The sequence below is a fragment of the Mycteria americana genome, chromosome 4 (genome assembly GCF_035582795.1).
Source record: "Mycteria americana isolate JAX WOST 10 ecotype Jacksonville Zoo and Gardens chromosome 4, USCA_MyAme_1.0, whole genome shotgun sequence".
In the NCBI taxonomy this organism is placed as follows: domain Eukaryota; kingdom Metazoa; phylum Chordata; class Aves; order Ciconiiformes; family Ciconiidae; genus Mycteria; species Mycteria americana.
In genome coordinates, this window is record NC_134368.1 from 26,742,339 (window position 1) to 26,767,894 (window position 25,556).

The 25,556-nt window shown below is 38.0% G+C and overlaps 1 protein-coding gene across 1 annotated transcript; it reads right to left on the reverse strand.

Annotated features, from left to right (window-relative positions):
- Window positions 1-349: 349 nt before the first annotated feature.
- On the reverse strand, window positions 350-25,006 carry TMEM156 (transmembrane protein 156). The gene is made up of 7 exons (XM_075499931.1): window positions 24,907-25,006; window positions 21,366-21,644; window positions 19,556-19,807; window positions 17,347-17,454; window positions 14,066-14,170; window positions 8,608-8,712; window positions 350-457 (listed from the first exon to the last, which is right to left on the reverse strand). Exons 1-7 carry the CDS (start codon window positions 25,004-25,006, stop codon window positions 444-446), a joined length of 963 nt encoding a protein of 320 aa, XP_075356046.1. The 3' UTR covers window positions 350-443.
- Window positions 25,007-25,556: the final 550 nt, after the last annotated feature.

A 25,556-nucleotide genomic window follows, 5' to 3' on the forward strand; every position in this document is an offset into this window, starting at 1 on the left:
TAAGCATCTTAGTCACCTAGAGCATTAAATAGGCTGAAAACTGTGCTTGTTTCATGAAAGTAGAGGATCGTTTCTATCTTTAAACAGTCTTTCTTATCCTATAGAGAATACAGAATACATTTCTTCTCAGATAGAAAATGAAATTATTGCAAGGATTATCTCACATCCATATGATTAAGTGTAAATCCTGAATGAACTGAAAATAGATGTGAAATCTATACTCTCCTACTGAAGCTGATTCTACAGCAAAACATGTTTGTCCATCATTCATATTTGCTTGATACCAAATAATTCTGATGATTGATAAAATGGAGCTTCTCCACAAAAATGCCGAGTTGGCATTTTCATTAAAAGATGGGCACCACAGCTTCACAAACAGGAAATGGAGATGCTTTCTTCTGTGGTGTATGATGTGTCTTCTTTCATCCAATAGTAATCATATTTCATATTGCGAGATCTGAAATGAAAGAAGACAATATCAGAAAAAAGAGGAGGTTAAAAAAGCAGTCTTTTCCAATTTAAGTGTCATTCGTTTGACTTTCACAGTAATGAATTCTCCTCTTTATTGCAAAAGAAAACAACAATGCAACTAAGAGGCAGACAAAACAGAAGATACACATCGGATGGGAGTACAAGACCTAAGGATGGTACCTGCCAACAGGAGGGTGGTTTAGGTACCTGCCCCACGTGAGTATGATACAGGAACCCGAGTGGGAAGCACTGGACCTTACTTGCTCTCAGGGAAGCTTGGCAACCCAAGAGCAGGCAGAGCCAGAAGCTGCCCTAGAGAGCATTCACCACATCCACCAGGCTGCAGAGCGCCAGCCAGGATGTCCTTCGAGTGTCTCAAACTGGGTTTCTGCAGAATGTCTCCATCTACATAGGGTTCAGTCTGGAACTCTCTTTTAAAGGTAGGTGGTGATTGATCTCTTTCCTTCAAATAACTGGGCAGGCTTCACTCTCTTCTTCCCTCCTGGCAGCTAGATGAGGGGAGAAGAGTTTTGTGTGTTATCTGCCTCCACTCCAGAATCTCTTGCTCTGTGTTAGTTCCTGGGCATCTCTTCATGAACTACTCCACCTGCAGCAGAGTGTTCAGAAGTAAATCTGGGGTATTAACAAGGTCTTACTGCAGCTGAGGCAAAATAAACTAAATTATCCTAATGGGAAAAAATAAAAATAGACCAATCTGAACCACCAGCTGGATGGAAGAATTTGCAGACCTGTGCCCAACTGCATTTCCCATACTATACTCCTGTACAGTAGGACAAATTTGGAAATAATGAAATAAGAGCAGCTTTTTCCACATTGCCAAGTGAAAAATACTCCTCAGTAATCATCAATGAGACTTTTGACATTTGGACTGCAGCTCCCAAAGTAGCACATGATGAGGAACCTTGGAATGTGAAATGCCCAGACCCCAGTCGAGCTCATCTTTAGTTTTTAGGGAACTATACAATGCCTGGGGTAAAAGCACAGCATTTCTGTACTTCTTATTCTCACACTGAGTGAAAAAGCAAATGTAGCTTGTTGCCCATTCTGGCAGTTCATGTAGCTGCAGGCCCAATAACAACATCTGTCTCCCTTTTCCTTTACATCATAAGAACTGGGATAAGAAGTGTTTCTTTGGCTGTGAAATCGTACTGGAGGCAGCGGCTGCTGAAGTGAGCTAGAAAATGACAAGTGTAGGCAGGATACAATGCATGAAAAATTGATGCCGGCTAATGGAACAGGGGGTTTAAACAGCCTGCACAGTGCCCATTACAGTCCAGTTCTGCAAGCCAGCAGGAGTGCTTCCCTTCAAAAACCTCCAAGTGTCTGTTTTGGAGAGAAATACATCCTGGCATGCGTTTTATGCAGAGCCCAATAATTGTGCCAAGTACCCTGGAATGTGCTCAGCAGCCTGATTCTGTGAGCTCTTTCGTACTGAGAGTTTTCGTTTTAATGTATGATTAAGACTTGAATCTATTATGGAAGCAGAAACAGAGGAGGAAGTATCTTTCATGCTTTTTAAAAAATAAATATGTAATTGAGTGACTGCATGCAGTCCTGAAAACAATTTAAAGCTGCATGTGGACATAAATCTTTTTTCAGAGTTGTCTACAGGAATTCATGAAAGCATAAAAAAAGATGTCTTACAAAAATGGCCAACTGGCAAACCCAGTATGTCAGTACTAGTAGGAACTTCTGCCTTCAGCAGCATCACACTCAATTTTAGATGACTTTCCACAGTACTATCACTTCCGAGCACTGAAATGATACTTTTCAGAAAAAGTGTCAAAAGGATAATTGGGAGGATGCCAGCAATTTAAAAGCGCACCTACTGTTCTTTACAAATACATGGATGATTTATAAAAACAGCTTAACTGTAATCTTCCCCTGGCTCCTGAGCACACTTGGTATGTGCCTGTGCTAGAATGTTTTGAACTACAAGTTTCACTGTTTCCCCCCACATAATTTGTATCTTCTGTTGTTTGTGTGGGTGTCTTGCTCAAAGACAGAGAGAGGGATTCTTTTAAATTTGAAAACATTTTTGTAAAGCCACAATCAGATAAGGAAAAGCAGGCAAAGAATATTTTAATTGCCCTTTCTGTTTGTGCTACTAAGTTCTGCAGTGATGGCATTTAAAGACCTCTTCAGGAAGGCAGCAGGGGCCTGAGTCAAAGCCCAGGTAATGCCCTAGGTGGACCTGCATTGAATTTTCCTGGTATTAGACTGGACTCAGCACAATTAAATTTCTCAATTGCTAGGGGAGGGTATCCTTAGAAAATGACAGCAGTGATGATACTCTGAATGTAGCTGGATAGGAATCGGCCTCTCATACACTCAGTTACTTACTGGTCTCTTGTGCCAACCACACCACATGGGAGGTTTCATGTCCACGTGCCTTTAGATTGTAAGAGAGGAAACTTCTTTTATTTTACACTTTCATCAACTTCTTTTATTTTACACTTTCTGTGAAAGAGGTTTTCACCTTTTTAGCCATATACACGCTTCCCCCTGTCAGTTACCCGTCATCTACCTTATGTTCCAGTTTTATAATCCATTTCACCTGAAGATAAGATTGTGCCTTAAATTCTATATTCACTGGGAGACCACTTGTCTTATCTAACCATACAGCTACACTGTCAGTCAGAAAGAAATACAGAGATGTGAAGCACCTTATGTGTTCAAGGATCTCAAAGCTCTTTACAAAGAGAGATGGAAGTGCTGATGGCGAAAGGCAGTGTACTAACCATCGTTGGCAATTGCTGATGTGGAACTTTCATTAGCTTTCAGGCAGCCTTTGACATGTCCACTGGTTTTCTTAAGAGAATTAATGGGAGGCAGGACACTAAGATTGTTTCCTCTTGTCCTTGGAGCATTGACTGTCAGAGACTGATGCAGTAAATGAAGTGTTTGGGGTAATAGTGACAACAGCTGACAACAGCTAACAACAGCTCAGAGCATGACACTGGACACTTTTTAAAAAAAAAACCAAGAGTCCACAACAGTTGGCTTTAAGACACTGAGTTTTCCTTCTTTCTTTCCTCATAAAATGGCAGCACTTCATCCAGGAACTGTCAGGTCTGTATCTGTCTCTAATTTCCCCAAATAAGAGAGAACACTGTTCTGTCCCTAGCCATTCATGAAATCCATTAATGCTCCTTTTGATTCAGAGAATACAATGCTGCTTCCCCTTAAACAGGCAGAGGACAGAAGTACTGCAGGAGAGGGCTCACAATTACTCTTCATGCTATACATATGTGATTTTTATTCTGCCATGACCACTGTAAGATCAAAGTGCACCTTTGGTATGGAAGAGGCCAGCAAGAGTATGGTATGGAGTCCAGTCTGCCTGGACTCCACGTGGCCCTACCACTGGGGAAAGACAGACTGCCACAAGGGCAGGACACAGACACAGAGAGAAGTCACTCCTTGGGACAGGCTTTCTTAAGCCTCCAAGGGAAAGTTTAGCCAAAACCTTCCCTAGGTAACAATGATTTCGGGGCTAACCATCAGCAAAATCATCTTGCTGAATGCTCTAATACCTTCAGATAGGCTGTTCACCATATATACGGGTGTTTTAATGGACATGGTGATTTGACTCTTATTTGCCCACTTTTATTTCTTACTCTAATAATTCTTTGCCCCCACTGTTTTTAGAGAATGGCCATTGAATCAAGGACATTCAAAAATGTTAGGCCTCTTATGGTTTCACATGCTGCATTATTTTAACTAAATGGAGCTAGTAGCCTCTCTTCAATATATAAATTCTGTATTTATCCTTCTGGTCTGCTCTCCCAGATTTCTTGCTATCAGTCCAGCTTCCTGTTTCTGTCTTTTCATCTGTCATAGAATAGAGTATTCACTTAAAAAAAAAAAAGCAGACCCAGATATATATCCTACAGCATTTTAGAGCTGCTAAAAATAATAGTTGATGCAAGTAGTGCTTTTAAAGTTAAAAGTACCAGTTGATGCAAGTAGTGCTTCGTAAATTAAAAGCACTACACAATCCCTGTTTTAGCTGAGGATAAACAGTTATCACCATGGTGCAAATTAATAACGAGATGTCATCGGCAGAGACAGAAAAAGTTGGGTCTCCAGAGCCTTATTCTAGCGTGCTGTCCCCTGAACAGCATTTCCTCTGAATGCAAATATTTGCCCTGAATAAAATGTTCATGCTTCCTATCTAAATAAACAGCAGCCTTGAAATTTACAGTAATTAATGTCACTAAGGAAATACATCTACAGCTGTCATATGTAAAGAGAGGACTGTCTTAAAGCACTTGAGAGACTTGGCTCATTCATTTTTTCCAGGATGGTTGCTAATATGGTGGTTTAATGAAAGATGGCAGAAACAGAGGAGGATTCTTAACTTCAGCACTCATATGTAATAATAATAGTTACCATGAAAATACACAGAGACATTAAGTGACCTATGCTGAAAAGATTCCCCTTTGGCAAAGGTACAAGTGCAGAAGTTGGTACATTTTTTTATTAGCTGAATTAGCTGTCAGTGTGATAGTAACCAATGAACAGTAAGTAATGGAGCATGTGCATGCATCTCTGTGTGCACACACACAAATACACACACGTATAGATATACAGATGTACCCATACGTAGGATGTAAGTATATTGATAAACATGACCGTGCACATGTGTGTGGCCATGTGTGTGGTCATATACTTATCAATATACTTACATTCTATGATCAATAGCATTGTCTTAAATATAAAGACATTAAAAAGACATTTAAAAAAACATAAAAAGAAACATGTCTTTTTCTGACATGAAAAGAAAAATTCAGCAGAAAGTAGCAATATGTCATTGATTATTGATCTCTCTATATATATTAACAAGACAAATACTTCCCTGTCGCAGATTGGAACAATGAGCAAATAATATGCCTTATACTTTGCTCTCCTGTCCGATCTGGATTTTAACTTACTAAATTCCTGTGGCTACAAACAACGTTGTCAAGCCTTTCAGCTTTCAAAGTGTTGGGTAGTTTTTTTGTTACTGTGTTTCTCAGTAGCAATAATGAGGCTGATAAGAGTGAGCCTTGCTTTTCCATTTCATCCTCCTTAAGGCTGCTCTTATACCTACCACGCCTAGCTAGCCTCCTTACATGAAAACCAAATAAACACTCTGTGCTGTGTTATGCTTTCTCTGAGTGCAGCTTCAGCTGGAAAGGAGGGAAAGCATAATTCAAAAGTGGTTTGCCTGTCCTCATCTTGCCTGTTTGATCCAGGGCAGGCACTGAGGTAACTTCCCAACTGGCCTGAAGCCAGAGGTGAAGCAGAGAAGGGCAGCTGTAAGCAGTACCCCCAGTGGAGCTCTCTCAGGTTTCTAGCTCAGTCTAGAACCCCTCCTTGTTTGAGGCTCTTGTATCGGTGGTCTGAAATGCATGTGCCTCAGGGGAGCAGCTGGTAGTGGGATACAAAGATGATGCTTTTTGATCAAGAAGCTCCTGGTATGCACTTCTTATCTCCACCCCACCTCCTTCTTGGGAAAAAACAGGTTTTATCAAGTTGATGGAGTCTATAACTGTCTTTGGCAATTCTGGGAATTTAATAATCTTGGTGTTTTCAGTCTCAGTACTCAGCTGTTCATGTGCAGCACTTCCAATACAGCCAGCTCTTTCCTGTTGGGCAAACTAGTCTTTAGTAGCATTCTAGAGACTTTATAGAGACAACCCTAGCACTCATGAGAAAAGTAGATCACAATCTCCTTCCACAGCCTAAGTAACCAAAAAGACTTCTAGCTAGCAGGCTTTCCTGTAACTGCAGTGTCGTTAGCCACTGAGCCACCCACACACACAAGTAGTAATGAGTTGAATCTGACCTTATCAGATGAAGGGGGAAGTGTTTCTTTGCAGGAAGTGAAGCAAAACTAAAGCAGAAAGTGCTTTTATTATTTTCACAGAGTATTTAGCTTTGAGACAGTATTCCTTTGAGAAATGTTATTCAAAACCTAATGTGATGAAAGGCAAGATCTAGATGTAAGTGGCCTCTCCAGCCACACCTTTTAATAATCTTTCCACACAATGTCACACCGCATTACAGTTTCGTGTATTTGGCAATAATCCCACGTATCACATCCAGCTTTCACCTCGCTGCCAGCAGTCCTTCTGACAGGAAGACTGCATTATGACCTGGAAAGCAAGCCTGCCTCTATACACCGCAGCGCTGGAACAAGGTATTTGGGGTCCCTCAAGATACCTAATCTTTTTCTTTCAGTCACTGACCCAGAGATTAAGGAAAGGGATAACTTCATCCCAAAGTGTCCTGGATCTCATATATTGTCTCACAGAGCAAACAAAGATCTGCAAAGTTGTTCCATCTCTTCTTTCTACCCTTTAATACATAACACTTAAGATAATGAAAGCAAAATGAGTGCTAGCAGGTCAAGCCGAATGGTTACTCCCACCTCTAGGAACACAAACATTAAATTTGCATGGGAATGGGCCATGACTTTTTTCCCTGCTTCTAAAAGATGAGTTTTGGTGAACCCAACATCCTGGAAGAACAAAGCATGTTGCTGATCAGATATAATACTGTATAAAAATACTGTATAAAAATTCAGAAGGCACTGAATACGAGTGAGCACCCCCTTAGCAACACATCCTATTAAAACCTTAGAAATGTCTTATGTTTAACCCGAGAGTAAATGCTCTGACAGGACACAATTAGGGTGGGCAGGTACGTGAAAGGCAGGGATATGAGAAGATAAAGCTTTACCTGAAAGACAGTTGACAAGTATCAGAAAAAGAAATGGTCTAGTACTGAAGTGGTTGGGAGGAGTCTCTGGAGAAAGGAAGAAGCTGCTCTACGGAAAGGCTGATGGGGCTCTGGAAAAGGGCCTGCTCACTCAGCAAAAGCTCGTGATGTCCAAATGGCAAACAGCTGAACTCGGATTATCTGAGAATTGCTCTCATCTATGTCATGGCCTTCCCAAGTCATGTTATCTTTTTCTGCTTCCTGATATCCTCATTTTAGAATAGTAATAATGACAACTTTCCACCTTTGTAAGTCCTCGTAAGATCTATGGATGGGAACTACTTAAAAAGTGGTCAGTATTTTTAATTACTATAATATGCTGTCCTGTAGCCCAGGTAGTCTCTCTCAAAAGCCAAACAATAATCTAGCGCAATTATTAATTTATTATGGCAGTACCTCATCTTTTGTCAGCAATGCTGTTCAAAATTTCTTCTTTAGCTCTGCTCTCAACATACAACTTCATTGTTTATGGTTCCACATGAAGCACAAAAATCAAACCGCTCCTCAGTACATCAATTTTTTTAACACATTAAAAAGATAGCATAACATGATATTGAGTTTTCAATAAAACTCCATCCAATTTAAATAGATGTAAAGAAGGACCTTCTTAAGCTTTTAACCTAAAAAATTCACCATAAACTGTAATATAATCTGTGCAAGTAGCCATAACCTTGTCTATGCAATTGATATATTAGTAGTCTGTATTACTTATTCAAGTAGCATCTGTTCCATTTCTAGGCATTACAAGTATTGCCAGGAAGAGGTATCTCTTACTGCACATTTATTTTCAGAATTGTTTCCTTACATCTGGATTTCCTGAAACAATTACTGGAGTACAGGAGCTGGAAAAAGTTAGAAGTGGGAGACTAGTTTTAGTTCCAAGCTGAAAGCAACTTCTTGTCACTCCTCCTGACTGGTGTAATAATGGCAAAGCGATCAATTTCTTTTGCTTGGGGAATTTGATCAGCAAACTATTTATTTCAAACATGTGATTCTCTTCAGAGATCATTTGCAAATTGCTTGTTTCTTCTGCCCTTGTCAGAAACAAATGTCAACATAATGCTGAAGTCCAGGACACCAGAAAAATAGTGTCAGAATTTGCACTGGCACCTTCAGGGACACACCGGGTTTAAAAGGCTAACACATTAGTTTATAGATGACTCTTGGTAGCAGAAGGAAAATTTATTTTGTTTCCCTGCGACCTAGCTCTCACAAAACACATTTTCCAGTTTGTTGTCTCATATACTTGGCTAGAAGAAGTAGTAATTTATTTTGAGCAGATAGTGCTTACCATTAATTCTAAAAATATGAGGCAAAACAGAATAATCGGAGTTGTAAGCTACTTACCTTCCACAGTTGATGCACCCACATGACAATGCTCTTGTTGAGGAACTATGGGCAGTATGTTTGTGGTCTGTGCAGTAAGTGGAATCTGTTGTTTGCTGGTTTTCACTGTTGAAAGTTAAAATCATTTTTATCAATAATCAATTAAACAGCAAATACCTCTGCAGAGTGTTAAACATTGAATCTGCAAGTTTGAAAATAATTGAGACCTATCTGAACAGAAGGCAGAGGTGGACAGCCAGCTTTTCAGTGGGATTTCAGTGCTTAGAGATGCAGATACATGTCAGGAACTCCTGGAAGTACTAACCACGTTTTGTATTTAACTTCCTTTTGTTACTAGTGGGACTACAACATGCTGATCCTAAGTCTCCCTGGGAAGCAGCTTGAAGGTAGGCAACTAAATTGCTCTTGGAAAATTTTCTAGTAGTGAAAATGCAAAAACATGCAAATTTGGGGTTAACTAAGAGTCTCCTAAAATTCAAAAACCTACAGTTGGCCAGTTAAGTGGAAACAACTGAAATTTAGGGTGTGAACTTTCTGATTCATATTCACATAAGGGCAGCCCAGATCGGCACTCAGGAACACGTGATGTGGCCTCAGCTAACTTGTCATACACACAGGGAGAGCTACTGGGTATCATCCAGTTGTTAACAAAGATGACAGCGTGCACCTCAAAAGCAGGGAGAGGTGTGGTGATGCTGTTAGCACACTGGCAACACAGATGCTGATATGATATCTTACTGGGATACAGATAAAGAAATGCAGAAATAGCATTGTCAGGCTAATGAAGTCAGAGTTGTTGATATAATGCATTTTTCAAAGAACTACCGTAGAACACAAATAATATCTTAACTCCAGGTCCATCCTGTCCCCAACCATAACTTCTGTAAACCTACAAATGGGTTGTCTACCGAGTTCATAATAAGAGGATGAACCAAGTCACTTATATGTAGCTACATCCCTTCTCCACTTACTATATCATTTGGGCTTCTCTCTTTACAAATGCAATTAAAAAGTAGGGTTTCGATCTTGGTAATTAAGCAACTGAATATGAAAAGCAAAGTTAAAATAAAACTAGGGTAGTTTTAAAAACAGCAATGGATCTTGTTTCACACTCAGGATGAACCTGGAGAGAATGGGAATGTAGGCTGATTATCCCTTCAGAGCCTGTGTGTAACACTGTTCTGCACGCACGCAAACTGAGCAGAGAAATGGCCCCTTATGCATCAGTGCCCTACTGAAAGCATACAGGGCTTATGAAAAGCTCCCTAAAATTACCTGCATCCTATAGATTTTATCTTCCTTTCTGAAACATAAAAAAAGACCCAAAGCAGTAATAAGGCTTCACATTTTTCTCTGGAAATGTTGCATCTCAGAAACAGGTAAGTCTGTGTTAAATATTGAATACTGTGACAAGCTTTGCTTTTCCCAGCATTATTCGTCTAAGCTGCAGAGGAAAAGACAACTATTCAGCTATGTCAGGAACTGAGAAGGATCAGAATCAAATAGGTGATGCTTCACTTGGCCAAGATTAAACAAATTTCTCCTTTCTTGGCTTTGCATCTATTTGCTGCTGTAGATGTCTCTTGCCTGTCCTCTTTGCTAAAAAGAAAATGTGTCACAGAATACAAGGAGGAGTGAGTCTGAATTCACTGGGATGCCAGCCCTGACACTACTGAGCCAGTGTTTGCTTCTATTTCCAACCTGTCAACTAACCTGAAGCTCTAGCAATACATCAGAGAGATGGCAGAATTTCACCTATTTCCTCTAATCTTGTAGGAGAGGAGCTATTATTTTAATAGGATAGCACAGAAAACAATACAGGAATTCAAATGACTGAGAGGAAATTTGTCTTGTTGTTTCTTATGTGCAAATTACAGCTGTCAAGCCCACTTATATCAAATGCTTTGGATGTCACAAAATCTAAACAGTCCAGAAAACAACTGCAGGCCAGAAACCCTGAGGTTTTATTCTCTGAGTCCTGGTTGTCACCATGACCCTACAATGTCCTTCTTTCAGGATGAGTTATAAAATTACCATCCATCAGAATTAACTTTGCATTACTGTGAGCCAGGCAAGTGAGTCAGGGAATCCTGTATTTGTATCCTAAAATGTAATGCATCAAACTGTGACTCTCTGAGCCAATGCAGTATCACTGAAAATGAGAGAAGTATACCATCTGAGCAATGTAGAACAGGGCATTATGTTTGAACTAAGGTTGCCCACACAGACTGTAGAGTAATAACATGATGATATTAACAATATGATTCCCTGTCTGCATGGTCCCATTCTAGCATAGGAATGGGAGCAGGCCTTTTTTCCAATAGACCTTACGCTGCTTTCAGAATAGGATAAAAATAAACAAGGAAAATAATTCTTATGCTAGGAAAAGAAGGTCTAAACAGGAATTTATAGTGGTAGACTTCTAGTAATATAAATTCACACTTAAGTATAACCATATAATTATATTAATGAAACTTCCAGTATGAAAAGACCCTGCTAGGTAGATTCAGTCTAGGTATTAAACGCCCTGATTTATGCAATCTGTTTCCTGTGCAACTTTTTTTTTTTTTAATAATCTAGTGTACAGTTCACACACGTTGGCCTGCTCCCAACAAATAATTCTGTGCCATGTTGACAGGGTTATTTTTTTTTAGGATACAGCTATATGAGAATAGCTATACTTAATCAGTTACTAGTAGTTGAAAAGGTACTAAAGTAGTTTAGGGAAAGTGAGCTAAGGGAAATGTATAAGAGCAGGGTAAGTATAGCTGCCTTCCCTTTCTCTGGAACTGAGGCTGATTTAAGCAGTAAGCCGCACATGACAGTGTAGCAGTTTCTATCTGAGTTCTTTTAAAACACTGTGGGGAATACTGTCTAGTCCTCCTAATTGCTATTATTAATTTATTAAGTTGTTCCAAAACCTCTTCTACTGCTTCTTCAATTTGAGAAAGCTCCTCAAAGAAATTCTTGCAATAAAGGTCTCTTATGTGGGAATCTCCCTAAGATTCTCTGTCATGAACACAAAGCAAGGAATTGACTTTTCTTCTACGGATTAATTTCCATGTGCTACTACTATCAAGTCCTATTTGATACAAAAATGCTCTGTGTCTGGAAATACAGATCAGCCACTTAAAGAACACTTACTTCTTGCACTGAAGAAAAAGCATCCTGTACTCTTTCCCTTCTCTTGTGGCTGCATTTAAGGGCAACTGTGTTTTGTGAATTCATACCGTTCAAGGGACTGTTTTACATAAATGCAACGGCAGGAACAGATCCAAAGTCTACAAAACACACTCTGTCCAGCCCACGCTCTAGTGCATACTTTTTTGGCTTAACAGCACAGACAACGTTTAGTCAACATTTATGACCAGAATGCTTTAAGGCTCCCCTATGCTCACTATATGTGCTTAATCCTTTGTACTACCATGAATTTGGAAGGCTGTAATTTGAATCCTACCCTAGAGAACATACTATACATTTTTCCTCCTTTCCTCTGGCCACCAGACTTAATGGTAATGATTCATGGACATAGAACCACCATCAGTTTCACAAAACTAGCATCCCTGCTGTAAATTATCTTTTTGTAGGACGACAGTGATATTAAGACAGTAATTTCCTGAGTCTACCTAGGAAATCATTCTCATTCTCAAAGTATAGGTTTCCTTCTTTTTCTTCCCTTATCCTTTCTGAACTTTGAATAACCTTTTAGTAGTACCTATACATCTTTTCATCTCTATGAGATACTGTCACATCCTCTCAGATATATAGTTATTTAGTCTCATTACAGTGTTTCCAGGGTGGTTGTATTGTCTTCAGTGGATCTCAATGTTTTGTTTCAAGATTCCAAGCTATGCACTAATGATAGTGAAAATATTATCAAGGGCTGTTGAAGAAATCATCTATAGCTATTTATAATCCATTATCATGGTAGCAAATCTTAAACTTAGTAACTGTGGAAAAAATGAACTCTTTACATATGGTCTTGATTCCACTTTAAATTATATTGGTATAAATTGGGAAATTGACTGGATTGACTGGAATTATGGTGTGTGAAATCAAGGAATTTCGTATTAAAATAAAACACATTATAGTAGTTCATACAACTAAACATCTTTATGGGTTAAATGGATAGATTGAAGTGGGAGGAACATAAAATTAAGAATGGCAGACCAATATGGGATTTCTATTCTCTTCAGTAAAATCTAGTAAAACTAGATTTGAATTTCCATAAAACTCCATTATCAAAAATGCCTTTGGATATACAACACTAAAAATGCCGTTGTGAACATGCTGATAAAACAGGTATGGTATTAGTGAAGCTACTCAAGACAAAAGATGTCACAAAGACAATTCCTTTCCTGCGGGATGAAAATAATGAGCTCATAAATACATCTTAGACATAGCCAGTGCTTTAAAAGCAAGAAGCATAAATTGTACTCCCAGGAGAGTTCAGACAGACAGGGGGGCTATTCACTCTTTCCTTGGTAAAATTGAAATGCCATGAGTTACTGAGTTGTAGAGAGAAATTATTGAGTCTCCTCTTACTCCTGAAGAACCGACAAAACAAACAGGCAGGTACCCAAGCCTAGCCAAATTTAAAACCATTTTTTTCATTTGCTGGCTTTGCAGTTGTTCTTGTTTTGGAGGGAGGTTGGTTTGCCATTCAGAGCTCTCATTCTATATGTCCATGTGAATCTTTTTAAAGACAGAACTCCCTTTGTGAAACCAGAATCCATGGAATTTATTAAAGCATATGACTCTTCCAGCAATATCAGTAACACTCAGAGCTACAGCTGCTAATTTCCCCTCACACAGATTTGTTACCAAATCATAATCTCTGGAACCAAAACTTTTGAGTTTAGCCATGCCATTTAATTTATCTGTGCTAAACTTACTACACTCTCAGAAGACCACATTTTAATTCCTATCTGAGACTAGAAAATTGTACTTTGTGGGAATTTTTCCCTAGAAATAGGCTACAAAGTGCCAGCAGAGTCATTCTCTTGAGTCCTGCTACAGCCATCCATTCCATCCTTTGGTAGCAGATTTTGTCAGGAGTCATAAACACATAGAGCATACATACACGTGTGTACATGTCTGTATACTTTTCATACACACACAAAGCACTCAGCTGCCAAACCTCAAATGTGGCACACAACATGATCAAAAATAAAAAGGAGGTGAAAAACACAAAGTTGTTAATGCAACACATTTGGAAGACTGGGAGAAGCATTCCCACATGATATATGTAAGTCTTCTTATAGTTTCATTGTCAGAATTATTTATTTATGATACAAAAATGTTTCCATAACATAAGCCAGCTCAAATTTGTATAGGATCAAGGTATCTCTGAAACAAACCTGAAGCATCCTCTGACAGAAAAGACTTAAAAGGTCTTTCTTGACCTCCTCATGCCTCAAGATTTGTTAGGTTTTTATTTTACCTTTATATTACTTACCAGGAAAAGGATGAATTTTAGTAGCAGATATGGTTCTTCTTGCACATCTAGAACTCTTTCTTCTTAGAATAGTAGAAAATGCTGCTACTCTGTGTTTACAATCTGTTTTAAACAAAATGCGTTATCCTCAACTATAGAATTACATACGGCACTGATTAGACAGAGTGCTGGGAAACACCTTATTCTTAAACTGTTGAACACCTTCCGTGAAAAAACAGGAAGGTTTTGAAATAAGGTGATGAGGAAAACCTCGGGCCAAATGTTTTATATTTTCTTGAATGAAATTTTCTGGAAATTTCATTCAGATTTGCCCCTTTCAAATTATTCCCTCCCTCCTCTATACTTTATACCTTGAACAAATTTTGGAAGGTTGTCAAAGAAGTACATGTTCCAGTAAAGGTTAAGACTCACACTGCTGCCAGTGGAATAGCAAGGATGGAGTGTATTAGCATCCTAGGAAGCTGACAGATTCTTTGCAAGTGTGGGGTGTTCATCTTTGGAAACACAGTTTGAAGGCAAGCTCTACACCACCCAGAGAGAGAAAGAGAGAGCTAGGCTGGACACCTCTGACTGTCCTCAGCACCCAGTTCATAAACTCCTCAGTCTTTCCATCCTTCTGCTGCTCTCTTAATACTGTGCTCTTGGTGGGGTTATTGCAGTTGATTGTGCAACTGTTATGGTTAGCCCTGTTCTACAATGACAGCAGTTCAGGGCTCAGCCAGCTTCTGATGACAGGCTCACTCCGATTCTACATAACAGAATTTATTTTTATCTTTTTCTTTTGAGAACACTAGAAAACTTCATCTTCAAGAGATTCATTAAATTAGCATTATTTAGGTCATGATTTGTTTATGAATAGCCAGCGGACATCTAATGCGCTGAAGCCCTAAGCATGCACTGTAACTGTTAATGTCAAAGAAAGCTCTGGAAGTGGTTGTAAGACAAGAATGGAAGGGAAAAAGCAAAAGGACTAATTTCTAAATTAGCTCCTTTGTCATGGATCGATAGTAACCTCCACCAAATTTATTTGGATATTTTATTTTATGCACTCATGGAAATAGCTTCATTAATATTTCAGAGATTCTCAAAGTCTGCCTAGCAGAATGTCTTGGAAGGTCTCAAGAGGAAATTAATAATTCTGTATTTCTTAACAACTTTCAGCAATGCTCAGAAATTAAGAGAAAAACTACTAACTAACTGAATTATGACTGTAAAATTCTTTGCAGCTGTTTTAGGCACATAGTAATATTCTGCTGTGTTTCTTGGGCAGCACTGAAAAAAGCAGTATGTAGGCTTGCAATTAAAGGTGGCATAGTAATATATACACATAAGGGATACAACCCTAAAATCTGATTTTTATGTGCTTGCCTTTCTGTCAGTAACATATTGATGTTGTTTATAATGTTATATATTGTAAATTTAACTAATAAAAACACTATTCCTCTAGTAACAGAAAATGTATTCTAGAAGCAAATCAGTAATTAGAAGCCTCAAAAGGGCATCTTTTCCTCCCTGCTTATGCCCATGACAATTCTGAAAAACCTGCATTTAATAGAAAACTGATGTTTAAGAATAAAGGCAGTAAATCATTAATCATCACTACTAATAGTTCTGCATTCAAAATGGGATGTTATGACTCAAAGTATAGAAAATCATACTCATGACATTCACAGGTAGCTTTGAAATTGCAAATAAAAGTCCTTTAAATTAGAGCATTTAATAGCCCACTTACAAAGACCTAATTTACACTTTGTGGGATTTTTATATAGATAAAATAGGTCTCAGAACTTGGGTCTAGCAATAAGTAAAAGATCATGTATTTTAACCAAGATAATCTCATAGGGAGTTTCTCTAATCATTGGGGGGGGCACAGATTTGCCATTTTAAGCAACTATTTTGCTTATTCATTAAAAATATATGCATAAAATATTTACATTCTGCAAAAAAATCACAGAAACATTTTGTGGGGGGCACTCTTCTTCCTTCTGTTCAGTTATGATTAAAGCTAGACTCCTATTGCTCTTTTGTTACAAACCTGCCTGTGGCTACAGTAAGGATGATCGGGGAATGGATATGGCTTACCATTTTTTTATTCCACCTGTGACCAAGGTCTGCATTCGGCAGCTCTGGACTACAAGGGGAATGGACATCTGCCTGGTAAAGCAACTAAATGCTGGTTTCCTGGAGGCATTCTGCCCACTCAGGGCTGACACTGGCAGAAAGTCTCAGGAAATTGCTGTGAAAAGCATCTAAGGGCTATTATCTTAGTAAAAGAGTAACACTCTTTTCACACTGATGAAAGGGACCGTGCTCCCTGTACCACCTACCTCTGCCGGGATGCAAAACAAAGACCAGCAGCTGACAAGCAGTCAATTTTCTGCATTGTTTTTGTGCAGAGGACTTTATCTTGATTGCTCAAAAGTCTCCTGCTCAGGGTACTCCTACACCTTTTTTCTTGCTTTCTTCATTGTGTATTGCTAGAAGAAATACTGTAAATCCCGATTTCAGCCTGTATCCCAAGTGAATTGCGTAGGAAGAGCCTGTCTTGCCTGGTGAAGGCATTCTGTAGAAACAATTGTTTCAGTCTCTGAACTAAGGCCAAGTTCTTTCATTTCACAGCAAAGTTTTAATCACTTGGAATAGTCAATAGTGCTGATTCAGAAATCACAGCACTATCTTCTTTGCTGAAATAACAGCAAAGAGAAGAAATGTTATCTGGGCTTAATTCAGCTCTGGGGTTAAGAAGGCACAGCTTGGTTGACCTGTATGGGATTACACCACTGCTGAATTTAGATAACTAGTTTTCAGGACAGACAGCTGAGTGCATATCTCCTCATATCTATCCTGTAATTTTTCTTGACCATGACGTAGATGAATCATCTTCAGGAAGGAAAGGCCATTTCAATCTGCTTATACTGGTCATTGGAATTTCTGCTTAAGAACTTCAGCAAAGTTGAACTGTAATTGTTTTATCTACTGGAATCAGTCTGAAACCAGAAGTTCATATCACTAAGGATCATAGGCCAGCAAGCATCTGTCAAAAAAACCATATTTCATTCACCATCAACAAGCTTGGATGTGCATCCACAATTCAGAGGTGAAAGGTGATAGCATCAATCATCTGAGTATTTCAGTCCCTCTATAAGATGCTTTTACCATATTACAATTGAAGTATTGGTGTCTGAACCACATTAATAATCAACAGCTTTGTTATTGTAAATTAATACATCTTTCATTGCATAGAAATTTAAATTCATGGAGATTAACTTTTTGTTACTTACAGTTGTGCTCATTTTCTTGGACTATTTTGTAGATGACGATTGAAATAGTAAACACAAAAACTACTGGAATCATAGTGAGCCAAATGATCTTCATCATACACATTGGATCTGTCCATAAAATGTAGAAGAGAGAAAATGAAGCAGGAAATCACTGGCAGAAAAAAGCAGAACAATCTACCTTGGTAGGTTTTTGGAACATGCCTGCACCCACAGATGAAAATTTAAAGCAAAAGAGAAGATTATGGCTTTTTCCTTCAGCCTTCTTTGCTGTTTGAAATTAAGTTTCCCATCTAGAATTTAGCTACATTTTCACCTATCTATCTCCCCAAGTCTGAAATAGTTGTACGTAGCTAAGTGAATGAAAACTTTTCCTATTTGTATAAACTGTTATATGCAACTCAGCCAGGAAGAAAATGCTTCAAAGATCAACATTTATATTTAAGGTAGAACAAGGGTAATATATATCCCTTCTTCGTTTGGATGGAGCACAGAAGGAATTGGTCCACTGTCCAACACTGACCTGTACTTACATTCTCAACCTCCTGGTCTATCTTCATATACGGGAGAAGGTAAGATTCTACATATAGAAATTTTCTTACCAAAAAGTGAGGAAATGCCACCAACAGGACCCCTCTGGTGAGTTCTTTTAACCAAAGCTGCCTTGGGGGAGAATCAGCATGGGACTGGGTGTAGGAGGTAGGCTGCTCTTTCGAGCAACAGCTGCTGCAGAAATGCACCCACATTCTGTAGGGAATTAGTTCAGTAACTAGTACAAGCCAGGACTATATACCACGGAGAAAGGACGTGGGGAACTTTCCTCCCTGCTTGTCTGAAAAACCTTTCAAACTTCTTTGGCAGCTGCATGTTAATGCATACCTTAGCACTGTCAAGTAACTACTTTAAAAACCAATTATGTTACTATGACTCATATAAAATCAAATTACAGACTATAGCCAAACCACTGTTTTCCTTTCCTTGACTTAGAACAGTATAATTAGACCTACATGAACTTCCCTTGTGTATCTTCTCCACTGGGAAGTCATGAGGTAACTGCCAATAACCCCATGGCTCTTTGAGGTAAGCACAGATCATCCCTCCTAATTCAGAACTAAAAATATATTTTATACAGTCATTTAGGCTCCTTTCAAACAGAGTACTCTGCCCCATCTTGTAGTGACTTGTAATTACTTGTATATCAACCTTGCCCAGTCAAAGCCCTGAGTGCCTCTCTAGCCTTGTTTTGAAGTAAACAGAAAACAAGATGCATTGTTCATTTTTATTGTTAATTTGAGATAACTACTTCCCAGGTAAATCACCATTAGCAAAGGGTGGTTAGCTCATAGTTTTGATACCAGGCAGCAGGGCAAGTTACAAACTATACTCCTCTCATAGCTAGACCTACTTATTTAAAAAAAAAAAACAAACTAAGCTGCCCTCTCTTCTCTAGGATTTTACCTGGACTTATTTAACATAGGTTTAGCCAACTCCAAAACACATATTTTTTTCCAGCAAAGGTACAGCATAAAATGCATTTGCCATAAAAAACTAAATTAATGTAATAATTCAGCAATTCCCAGATGGCAAGCGTTGCATATAGATGTGCTGGAAGCCCTGACCATGGTCAGGCAATCAGCCAAAAAACTCCTGCAACACAAAGAAAAATTTTAAAAGCTGACATGCTGTCCTCTGGGAAAACTAAGCCTAGTTCAGCTGAAGATTTCTCTTTTAAGTGTACTGTAGTAAGGCTGTATAGTAGGATATTGCAGTACAACATTGAAAAGTCAAACCTGTCTCCTGGTTCTTCTGCCAGTGAAGTTAACAGGAATTTTTTAATTTATGTCCAAGACAACAGGGTTATGCCATTATGGGGGAGGGGAGAGGAAAAAAGTAATTCCAGTTTTTGTCATACATGCAATTTGTGAGACTGTCACCGCTAAGCAGAAAAATGAACAGACGCTTACTTTGCTGTGTTGCTTCTAGGAGAGAAAAAGCTACAGCTAAACCTCCTTTAAATCACTATAAAAACTGTCAGTTGCCTACTAAAGATGGTCTTTTACTAAGGGATGATCAAAATTGTACTCTTTTCTTGTGAAATACTTAAATACTTTCAAATGGTTGCTGCAAGCAGAGAACTACCCACTGGAGATTTTTTGCAAGATTCATATTGTTTCTGGTTTGATTTCCATTCTGACTCTCCTTTGTAACTTACATTCCACGTCAGACTTCAGTTGCAGTGAAATATTTATACAGTCATTTTGGTCTTCCATCATGGCTACTAGACAGGAATGATTTAGGTATTCTTCAGCTGCATTTCTTCCTCCAACTATAGAATTGTTGATGTGGATTTCCAGCAGGTAGTAAGTATTATACTTGATTTCTTCTTTCTCGGAAACCGTAGTGAAATTAAAATATTTACAAAAATAAATAACATCTTTTGCTTCCACTTCAAGTGAGCCTTTTGCTTTTGGAACTAAAAGTTAAAATGAAACTGTTATATAACATGTGGTAGACAAAGAGGCAACTCTCAGAAAGAACAACAGAATAAGTTCTCTGTCTCATTTGCAAAAACATACAGTAGGCTTTTACATTATTGACTATAATAAAATGGACAAAAGGATACCGTGTAAAGTTATTCTGAACAGATCTGAAGAGTATTGATTATCTATACAAAATATATTTCCCCTGCAAATTATAGCCCCTTTTTTGCTTTACTACCAGCTTCAGAGCTTTTCAGTTTTTTGTTGTTTTGTTGTTTGTTATCAAAGGTAACAGAGACAAAAATCAAGCTATGAAAAAAATAAAAACCAAGTAAAAGCCATATGATGACTGAGATTTGAAGCGTACATCTAGTCTACCTGCTATCAGTTGCAAAAGGTCCTTGTTTCACTTCAAACCACACAAGCTGTGAGACTTGCACAATGTTAAAAAGAAACATAGGTAGGTGAAACATTGTCAAAAGTCTTAGAGTTGTATACGTATCACTGAGAACAGAGTTTGTCCACCTATTTTTTGTTTTGTTATTTTCTTGTTAAGACAGCTATTTTGTAATAAGAAAATGATGATTTGGAAAAGAATTGCATTTCTTACATTCAGGACTTGGCCTGTTGCCCCTGTTGCTGACAATGTCAGGAAGGCAAAATTCAGAGGCATCCTCTTGCCCAAAAGTTTCCAGATACTTTGTAAGTGTATATGGCACAGAAGGAATACACTGCTACTGCTCTGGAAAGATGTGGATGTTCCTGAACTCTTCTCTGTATTGCTGTGCCAGTCCTTATTCAGTGCTGCCTTCTATGAAACATGCAAGGCCATTTCTGATACTACACAGTTGTGGGTATCATAGACTACAAGCATAAAAATGGTTATTTCTTGTATAGCTGCCATCTGAATAGTTGCCATTTTTGAATTAGTTCTTCAGATACTTGCTCACAACCTATCTTCATATAATAGCAGCAATCAACATGTAGAGTTCCTCAATGACATTTAAAAGTTAATTCAGCATGAAAACTGATCAGAAACTACAACTCCTTAAAAATAAATGAAATATTTTAGAAAATTTAGCAAGAATAAAAAATTTAAAATAATAAAAATGGGGATACAAGAGCGTTCATAAAAGCCAGGTGGCAGAGGTCAAATTTGCAACAGAAATATTCCAGGTGGCTGCTGGACAAGGCACTCTTTTCTCACAGCACCCTCCTTCCGGACCAATACAAAGTCCCCTGAAGATAATGACACCCCTCCACACACGATTTTATACAAGATCCTCAAAGAAAAGAAATCAGCATTTTGCTACTGACATGTTTCACTGACAGCCAGGAGTGAGTGCCACTGAGAATCTGGCATAAAACCTGCATTTTCTAGCCATGCAAAGACAAGCTAAAAAACCCCATTGTTCATAGATTTTCAAAGACCATAGAGAAGCAGCAGCATATTATAATTTTCTTTTAGCTACCAAATGAAAACATGTCTTTTATGTTGTAATTAACTACTTCAAAATTAGGTATTTCTCTTCCCCTACTTACTTTTTTTAGCTACTGACCCTGATCCTTGATGATCAACATTCATATCTCTCTTGGATTCACACTCTGTGTGTTTAGTATGGGACTGTTGTTCCCTCTCAGAGGACTGGCAAATACATGGAATATTTTGGAAATTGGAATGGTTCACAATAGCCTCCAGTAAAATAGTCTGGTTTCCTCTTTGTTGCAGTGATCTTTTGCAAGAGTTGTTAAAAGTACAAAGTGGAAAAGTGGTGTTATTTGATGAACAGGTATCCACACATGACACAATTACAGTGTTAGCTGCAAAAAAAAAAAAAAAGAGTACTGTATTAGCAAAACAGTCATACAGGCCACATGGACAAATACGTGCATGGAAGCATCATGATACTTTAACCATCTTACAATGAGATTCACTTTCTTTCTTGAGGGTTATGGCAGCATATTGAATGCATCAACAAGTGAGAGAAAGCAAGCACAGAGTCTTCCCACAACCTTGATGCTGGATTTTATTGCCGAATTGTATGAAATCTCTTGTAATACTAATTTGAATTTGTGGTGATATCTAGTCACATTCCTGTTTCAAAGTGCTCCAATTTGATTGTGCTTGAAAAGAAGATGAAAGCACTCATGTCTGGAGGGGGAACTTAGCTCTGGAACCGTGCAGTTGCAATGCACCAATGCAATCATGTTGTAAAACAGCTACAATCAGAACGAAAACTTTATTTCCAATGACATTGAAACCACACAGTGAAAATACACAGAAACGCTGCTGAATCCTCTGACTACGCCCTTCACGTTCTCTTATATTCAGTCAATAAACATGAATCTTAATTATGACCATTGGTTTTGGTATTCATAGTCAAATTTCAGTATCAAATTGCTGTAGCTAGAGTACATTAATGCAGTTCTGGCTAGTAGCAAAAAAACACTTAGAATTAATTATTAATGAGTGTTATTTTAGCTGTCTTCCACATTAAAATAGGGCTTTGCTGTACAAATCGTGCATTTTTACTTGAGTTAACTTTGAAATATTTTTTGAACATGAAAAAAAATTAAGAATAAAAAACTTCTGGAACCCCAACATGAAATATGTGTTTATGAATACAAATAACCACTTCCTGGAGTTGATACAGCACTAACCTACAGTTTTGTAGCTGAGCTTCCAATTCTAGTAGTACCCTTGCATCTCTATGAAGAGAAAATTTTGCATCTAACTCCCATTATGAGTAATTGGAGTAATATGTTGATAAATCCTTATGTATAGAGAGAAAAACATAGCCTTTAATTGCTCCAGTGCTCAGCTGCAATCTGACAGCTTCAACAGGCCACCTGTGCTCACATCGCAGCAGGCTAACCTCAGAAACAGTTCAGTGAAGGATTTCAGACAGGATATAGAAATAAAATCCAAAATTGAATGCCAATTATCTTCACTTTACTAACGCTACATCAGAGAGTCACAAACTCCTTATAGAACATAATAAATTGAAATGTAAAATACACATCCTATGCAGGTAAGAAAATAATTCATTTTAATACAAAAAGGAAAAACGTCAGCAAAATGTGGGGCTTGATCTTTCCCTGAGGCAAGTCAAAACATTCTCCTCGAAACGCTTAGGATCTGACCCACACAACCTGGAGTGGAGCAGGCTCTTGAGGTCAAATTCTTCCAGCTGAAGGAGGCGTTTTGTGCAGAGCTTCTCTGTGCAGATGATCCAGGAGCAGAAATTGATTGCTTATTCTGCTCTCATGGCAAGGCATGTATGCATCTGGGCAACCAGTCTAAAACCACTGCTACAGCTCTCAAGGTCAACTAACGGTAATTCCCTACCATACTCCTTTCACCAAGAAATTTGCACGCGGACTTGGGAATCCACTGTGTTGTGACAGCAGTCTACGTACAGCACTATGAAGGCCATCTTGGTCTTCACACCAGCTAAACAGGCTCCAGAGCTGCCTGTGAGCCATGCTGTAGATATGTAAAAGGCCTGTTATCTGAGTGGAAAAAATTTGAATACTGTCCTGTTACGGAGGGTGCTTAGCATCCTCTTGAAAGCTCTCTACTGAGAAAGCCATTAAAATTACGATCTATCATCAGTAAACTTTATTTTCTTCCAACTCACAGGACTGTGGACTTTCTAGGGAAGGTTACATATTGTTGAACACTGTAAGCAGGGCTGCAAAAAGACTAGACTTTCCTAGTGGATTACATGACAGACAGAGAGCCTTACCCACAAGAGGCTTGCTCCTTACTGCAGGACCGGGAAGCACCCTCCCAAATGTAAACATAACGAGAAATGTGGAAAGGGTTTTGTAAAATCTGAACGTAGATGGCCTGAAGAGTTAAGAGGATCACTGAGTATCTCTACGAAACTGCTGTATATTCAAAGATCTGTAACCCACATGCTTAATGTTAGAAAGTTCTGTGATTATTAAATTCCTTTATTAAGCCTCTATTTACAGGGTGGTTTTCCATAGAAAATCCAATTCCATTAAAATGAAATTATTCTCTCTTCGATGTTTGACAGTAAGGTCAATGTTTTCCTCTGGTAATAGTCATGTCATTGTTTAGTTGCACAGTCTGTGCTAGCAAATACTCTGATTACTTCTGCATGGAGCCGAAACATTAATTATTCCAACACCTTAAATTGACTCATCAATTTTATGATATTCAAAACTTATGACAGCTTACCAAGTTTGTTCATTGAGAAACTATAAAAATCTATAAATTATATTCTAGTTACTGACATGTTTATTCTTTGTGGTTAATGAAAATAGAAATGTAAATACAAGTAACCGAATCTGGATGTATTTTGAAATTAATTTTTTTTTCAGAAAATTATGCTTCATAAATAATTTATTTCCTGATGCCCGGGAATACACACCATTTGTCAAAGGGATGCTTTTTATTATAACATTTATCTATTCAAAAGCTTACTTAGGAATGGATGTCACAAAACTATTTTAATATTAATTTATTTATGGATTTTTAAGAAAGCACTGAATGCATAACTTCCACACATATATTTTGCATTCATCCTAAATCCAGTTATCGACCTTTAGGATCACCAAGATGTATTTGGAATTCATGTGAAAATATTTGCATCACTCAGTTACACCTATTCCGCTCTACTTCTTGTCAGGTTACCACTGCATATCTCTTTCACAGACAGTATCTCATACCAGATAGTAATTGTACAAAGTTTTATAGGCATTTAAGTATAGAAACTTTAAAAAAGTTATTGTTAAGATATGAGTACCTGCTATAAAAGAACATACGTATTTTAACTACTCTCTTCATGATGAAGATAGTAAAAGTAGAGTTACATGGAAATGGTTACCAAAAATTTTGCAGTGTAAGTAAATGAATGACAAAAGCCTTTCAAATTACTGCATATAATTAACTCTGTTGGTTAAAAAGCTAATGAAAAAAATCTATATGCTTTGCAAATTCCATATGAGTACAGCATCCTAACCATCTCTTTTAGGAAAGCATGTGCCAACTCTTCCATTGCAATCAGACTTTACAATAAGTAAAAGGCTATTTTAAAAGCTGATCACTCACCTTCATGGATTTTGAAAAATTCAGGTAAACATAAAATAAACATGGTAATTATTCCTAGTGCTAATCTGAAGAGTTCTGATTTTCTCAAAAGCAAGCACATGTCACTGAAGCACTCCCATCCAGCATAGTGGTGGTAACTTCCTTCCTGGTTTGGCTTTTAACTTAGTGCAGACTTATGCAAAATAACGTCTATTAATTTCCTTTTTCTAATATGACTTTTCTTTTTACTTCTCTGTTACGTTAAGTTGTAAAGAGCCAAGTTCTGTTCTTACACTGATATTGATGAGGATGATTCAAATGAATACGCTGAAGATAACACTCATGTACCACGATGCAAATAAGAGAAAAATCATGCATAGAAACTATTTTATTCATTTGTGGTAGTTTTGTTTTAGGAACATCACCCCCTAATGGCCACTTTCATATACCTTCTAAACAGTAAATGAATCATCTTTGTGAAGGAATTTTGTTCCCATTTGGCCAAGAAGATTTTTAAAAAATGAGTCAGACCCTCATTATAAAAATGAGTCAGAACCACATGAGTCAGATATGGAGATTTTATTGTTTTATTTACATACATATGCGTTGGGGCCAGGGGGAAGATAATTTTATGTAATACAGAATCTTTAAGACTTTAATAGACTATTAAT

Coding starts and splice junctions, on each gene's coding strand:
- TMEM156 (XM_075499931.1), bottom strand. CDS start 25,006: ATGTGCTTGCTTTTGAGAAAATCAGAACTCTTCAGATTAGCACTAGGA. Junction 21,645..24,906: donor ATTTTTCAAAATCCATGAAG/GTGAGTGATCAG, acceptor TTTTTTTTGCAG/CTAACACTGTAATTGTGTCA. Junction 19,808..21,365: donor AGGGTCAGTAGCTAAAAAAA/GTAAGTAGGGGA, acceptor TAGTTCCAAAAG/CAAAAGGCTCACTTGAAGTG.